Source organism: Apium graveolens, chromosome 5 (genome assembly GCF_009905375.1).
Source record: "Apium graveolens cultivar Ventura chromosome 5, ASM990537v1, whole genome shotgun sequence".
In the NCBI taxonomy this organism is placed as follows: domain Eukaryota; kingdom Viridiplantae; phylum Streptophyta; class Magnoliopsida; order Apiales; family Apiaceae; genus Apium; species Apium graveolens.
Window position 1 is genome coordinate 22,117,530 of NC_133651.1, and position 5,785 is coordinate 22,123,314.

The 5,785-nt window shown below is 34.1% G+C and overlaps 2 protein-coding genes across 2 annotated transcripts; one reads left to right on the top strand and one right to left on the bottom strand.

Annotated features, from left to right (window-relative positions):
- Window positions 1-271: 271 nt before the first annotated feature.
- Window positions 272-2,885, top strand: LOC141723630 (vacuolar protein sorting-associated protein 29). The gene is made up of 3 exons (XM_074525486.1): window positions 272-501; window positions 1,631-1,768; window positions 2,208-2,885. The coding sequence occupies exons 1-3, from the start codon at window positions 370-372 to the stop codon at window positions 2,496-2,498; spliced, it is 561 nt and encodes a 186-aa protein (XP_074381587.1). The 5' UTR covers window positions 272-369; the 3' UTR covers window positions 2,499-2,885.
- Window positions 2,569-5,332, bottom strand: LOC141723629 (uncharacterized). Its single transcript, XM_074525485.1, has 5 exons — window positions 5,022-5,332; window positions 4,855-4,904; window positions 4,301-4,424; window positions 4,129-4,227; window positions 2,569-4,038 (listed from the first exon to the last, which is right to left on the bottom strand). The coding sequence occupies exons 1-5, from the start codon at window positions 5,203-5,205 to the stop codon at window positions 3,401-3,403; spliced, it is 1,095 nt and encodes a 364-aa protein (XP_074381586.1). The 5' UTR covers window positions 5,206-5,332; the 3' UTR covers window positions 2,569-3,400.
- Between the last annotated feature and the right edge of the window lie 453 nt (window positions 5,333-5,785).

Here is a 5,785-nt window from a genome sequence, read left to right on the forward strand (position 1 = left end):
CCTGTATATGTGTGTATAATTCAGTTAATTTGGTTAAAATCGAACCACTATTTTGAGAAACCGAATCGAACCAATTTTATTTCAATTCAAATCAAAAAACTAAAATAACCGAAATTTTTAAAAAAACTCAAATCAAATCGAATCGAAATTTTACCGTTAGTTTCGATTTGATTTTATTCATCCCTAGTGGGTAGGGAATATACAACCTTTGGGGCTAAATTATAATAACCTTTGGGGCTAAATTATAATTAAGTGAATAGATTATTAAAAAAAATCATTTAGGTCCGACCCAACCCACAATTGATTCGTAAACTCAGACTATTGTTTGAATTAATATTGTAATCGCATACAAGTTTAATTGAAGAAGAGATGGTGTTAGTATTAGCATTGGGCGATCTTCATATTTCACACAGAGCTCCTGATTTGCCTCCAAAGTTCAAATCTATGCTTGTTCCTGGCAAGATTCAACATATTCTTTGCACTGGCAATTTATGTATCAAAGTAATTGAGTTTATTTCCTTCCCTTTTTATTCAACATATTAGTTGCGATTTCAATTGGTTACTGGTGTTTCTGTTTCCGATTTGAATTGGTTATGTATTATATTAAGTCGATTTGTGCTGGATATGAAAGAGAATCATTTGAAGAGTTCCGTTATCTCAACTGATTGTTGCTTTAGTAAACTCGAATGTCTGTGTAGTAATTAATATATGTAGTTTTAGGAGTGATCAGGCGATGAATTGTAGCGTGATTCTAGTAACAGATAATTAGGAATGTAACATTGTACAATATGATCCTGTTTATGTATTATATTAAGTCGCTTTGTGCTGGATATGAACTAGAATTATTTGAAGTGTTCCGTTATCTCGACTGATTGTTGATTTAGTAAACTCGAATGTCTATGTAGTAATTAATATATGTAGTTTTAGGAGTGATCAGGCGATGAATTGTAGCGTGAATCTAATATATTTGATAATTAGGGATGTAACACGTATAATATGATCCTGTTTATGGTTTGTCATTTGTGCTTATCTTTTGATATGCAGTCGGTTTGGTTCCTAATATGGATTGACTAATTTGCGGTTTTGAGTTGCCTTGTACCGCTTTTGCCTGTTGATCTCTGGCACTAGTGAGAACTGGGAGTGGTTGACAACTTTGCCTCAGCTTAGTTACTCATTTTTTGTATATGTATCTGTATCTGATATCCTTTATACCTTTACGTTTATTCCTTGTCTATTTTAGTGTGTTCCATCTTGTTTATCTACTAAAGTCATGTTAATTAATTTCTAGAAATGTAAAGTATGATATATTTCGTTACCATTTATAAGCACGACTACTGATGCTATCTTAAAGAGCTTGCTTAAGTTTTCCTTGGGTTGGTAGTACATAAGATCAAATTGAACTATGATGTTTTAGTTTTAATCTAGAGTAGGTAATTTGCTGTATGCACTCTTTCAACAAGAGGTTTCTCACAAAATTTGTGTCTGTAGATAATTTTTAGTTTCTTTATATTATTGATGTAGTGATGTAGCCATTATTCCTTGGTTTGTAGCGCCTTTGTTTATTTTTTTTTTAATAAGAATTGCATATTACCGTGTTCTTGTCTCCTAATTTTGATACATAATTTTTTAGGAGATTCATGACTACTTGAGGACTATCTGTCCTGACTTGCATATCACTAGAGGCGAATATGATGAAGAGACACGTTATCCTGAAACTAAGACGCTGACCATTGGTCAGTTCAAGATTGGAATATGCCATGGTCATCAGGTTTAATTCATTTTCATCCCGTTAGAACACTGAACAGTTCTATTTTACTGTATAAATTGTTTGAATAATTTTATGATATTCAAATTATACTATATATATTATTTATTTTGTAGTTATAAGTGTTATGTTATAGATTCGGTAAAATGTTCTTAAATGTTTTGATATTATGGACAAATCTTGTTTCTTTTCCTTGTCCATTTAACATTTTGTTTACATTTTATTCTACTCATCTTTTGTGATTGTTCAACTTCAACATGGTTCTTCAACTCTAAACTTCTTCTTTATAAACTAGTTAGAGTTTGCTCAAAAGAATCTTATACCTAAATATGTACTTGGCTTAAATATTGAAATAATTTGAGGAATGAGTTGTTCTATGATTTGGGTTACGTACTACCCTGATGTTAAAGGAACTATTCTAATATGATTATATATTATGAAGGTCATTCCATCTGGGGATCTGGATTCATTGGCCATGCTCCAGAGGCAGCTTGACGTAGACATCCTAGTAACAGGCCACACCCATCAGTTCACAGCTTACAAGCATGAAGCAGGAGTAGTAATTAATCCAGGATCTGCAACTGGGGCCTACAGCAGCATAACATATGATGTTAATCCCAGCTTTGTTCTCATGGACATTGATGCACTGCGTGTTGTTGTCTATGTTTATGAACTTATCGACGGGGAGGTTAAGGTTGACAAGATCGATTTCAAGAAGACTACTACAACATAATCCTTTTAACAGATTTCATGGTTCAATTGTATCTGCTATCTAAGTCTTATTGTTAACCAATTATTGGAGGTCATCATTTGCATGTTACTGCAGCTTCGCTATTGTGGATTTCATTTGCGGGGGTACACCTAGTTTGCTTTGTTGTCATCCATTTTGTGAAGGCCGCAAGAGTAGTTTTGAGCTGAATCAAATAAACTATGCCGAGGAGTACTTGGTGGAAATATTATGTTGTTTACAATTTCATTAAAGACTTGTTTTTTAGTTTTTATATGGTTTGTTAAATGCTAGTTTAAAGTATCAAGTTGTATATGGTTTCATTTAAGATGACTTTTTGACGGTAGCTTGTTGAGCAAAAAATTTCCAAATGGTTGTACCAGTTAATGAACACATCATATATCTCCTTGTATACTAACTGTGAATTGTTTATGTTCTAAATACAGTGGCATACTGGCATGTATCATATAACTGACGTACAGCCATCAGCTGTTTCTGAATATGGTGATTATAAATGCATAGCAATGTGAATTTTACTTGATTGTCAAAAAAAGTGTATTGGCTTCAAGATGCAACCCGTCTGCAAGTCTTTTTGATCAACCATCAAATTAGTAATTTATATGGGCCACTACAATGTTTCCCCATAAGCACAAGTATTTGCGGCAGAAAGACGAAGATAGGCCGAAGCGCTATTATGTGCTCATGGGTCTACCCATGAACATTTGCTGGTTACAATCGAATGTAATCTATATAAGCTAATTGGAAAAAATGTAACTTTTCTTTAAGAAAAAGCCCATCTGCAAATCTTTTTGTTCTTAGATACAGATTAACCCCTCAAATCAAACTAGTTATTTAATAACTACAATGTTCACACAAAAGCACAAATACTTGAAAGCAGAAAAAGAAACCTAGCCAAGAGATACATTCTCTTCTGTTGTAAACCTGTAGACCATAATGTGCTCATAAGTCTCCCCCGGGTTCACAATTTGTGAAGGGAAATTTGGCTGATTCACGGCGTTGGGAAATCCTTGAGTCTCCAAGCAAAGTCCGGCATACTTCTGGTAAACAAACCCTGATTTGCCCTTCTCATTGTTTATCATGTTACCGGTATAAAACTGAACTCCTGGTTGATTAGTCCAAAGTTCCATCTTTCTCCCAGATTTCCTGTCATACACTATAGCAGCCTTGTTCAAATGCTTCTTACTGGTGCCATCAAGCACATAATTGATATCGTATCCATCTGAAAGTTCGCCTATTTTGCTTCCAATTTCACGAGATTGTAGGAAATCATATGCCGTCCCTGCCACAGGTACGATATGGCCTGTGGGAATCAGGTCTTTCTTAACTGGGGTGATCTTGGATGCTAATAGTTGGATGCTGTGTGACAAAATGTTGCCATTGTTATGCCCTGCCAGATTCCAGTAAGTGTGTGAAGCTAGGTTTATAGGAGTGGCCTTATTCTTAGGCCTTGCTTTCAATTTCAGCGCCAGCTTATTTCCATCCATCAACATATATGTTACTTCAACTGAAACATCACCAGGAAATCCTGTTCCATTTGAAACAATTCTACCTGTTAATATAAGACACCTTAATTCAACAGACAAATGGATGCAGCGGAGAAGCTACAAGTATGTACCATTTTCACCATCCGGGCTGCTGTAAGTCAGTGTTATATCGCTATTCGCCTGGTAATGTTTAACAGTCCATATCATCTCACTGAATCCCGTTTTACCACCTGGTATTTGATCTTGCATTGATCATTATCTAAATATCTAGGAAAAGAGAGAAGAAAAACTTATTACTTGTACCATGGAGAGTGTTATTGCCATCATTAGCAGACAAATGATATACAACACCATCAAGAGTAAATCGAGCATTTGCAATCCTGTTAGCCACACGCCCCACTATAGCACCAAAGTATGTGGTATCATTCTGCATAACAAATATCTTGTTGAATCATTACATCAATTCAATCAACTCTCTTAAGAAAAAAAACAGAAAAAAAAAAACTGTTTCAAGATTCATTGTGTTCTACGAATATATTATCAGCAATATTCTGAAAATTCCTACCGATTATTCTTTCAAAGATCGAAGATAAAGAAGACATTGCATTTGTAGATCAGATTAAGAAAACTTTGAGAATACTTATCCTCGAAGTCTACGTTTTCCCTTCTAAAAATGACTGTAAACATGCCATTTTGTTGGCTTTTAGTAATTCAGGTTCATAATTTAATGCAATTCAACCATTATACATTTCCTGGACTTGATAATCATTCTAGAGATGCAGGAAAGTATTAACCATCTAGAAATCGTGATTCGTGATCATCTGGTACTTCTACTGAAAAGTACAAAAGAAACTGACCCAGTAATCCTTAACGGAGTCATAACCAAGCACAACATCATCAAGTTTTCCTGAAATACAACATACAAACTATCAAAAGCATTAGAGATCAATATAAATAGATTAGGTTCCATTATTTACGTGATAGTACTCATTTTGTTAAAAGAAATAAAAAATCAGAAAACCACCGTTTTTATCAGGGAGCATGACAGACAAAACAGTAGCACCAAAGTTGGTAACCTTGATCGAAAAATTTCCTCTTTTCAGTTCATAAACACCAATATTTCCTCCTTCATTTGTAATGCATGAACTTAGTTGAATCAAAAGATTAAGTATTAGAAACACAAAGATTGATACCGAGAGTTCAGCCATTGTATGTGTAAACTGCCGCTGGTAAAATGAGTGTATTTCTTATATTGATATAGCAATGGATGAGGTTTATTTTATACAATATTGTTGTATATGTTGTAACAGAAATGCAATTGATTCTCGTAACCGATGCAAAAGGCTCAGTCAGAGAAACATGAAACAACATTATGTAAAGTCACTTTAATAATAACACTGGCATCTCTTTAATCAATTAGTAAGTCACGTTTTCTTTGGCTTGCTCGTTAAAGTTTGAATTACTGTAAAAGTTTGAAAATAATAATTATCCGAGAGCGACAATTATTGTAGCATATTCGTGGATCATTGGATCAGTTAACTATTTGCCTCCTTCAGTGATAACTGGATTGTGACTCTGTATTACAGTCACTGAACATTTCAATCCTAAAATGATTAAGTTTCTTCTTATATAACTCTTTAATTTTTTTTCGATTTCAATTTGAATTAATCGATAATCTAGAACACAGAAATGTGTTCATTCTTTCTGGCAAGGCCCAAGTTGTATGTTATGTTTATCTACCTAGTTAGAGATATTGCGAGGAGCTATTCCCACCAACATAAACAAAAT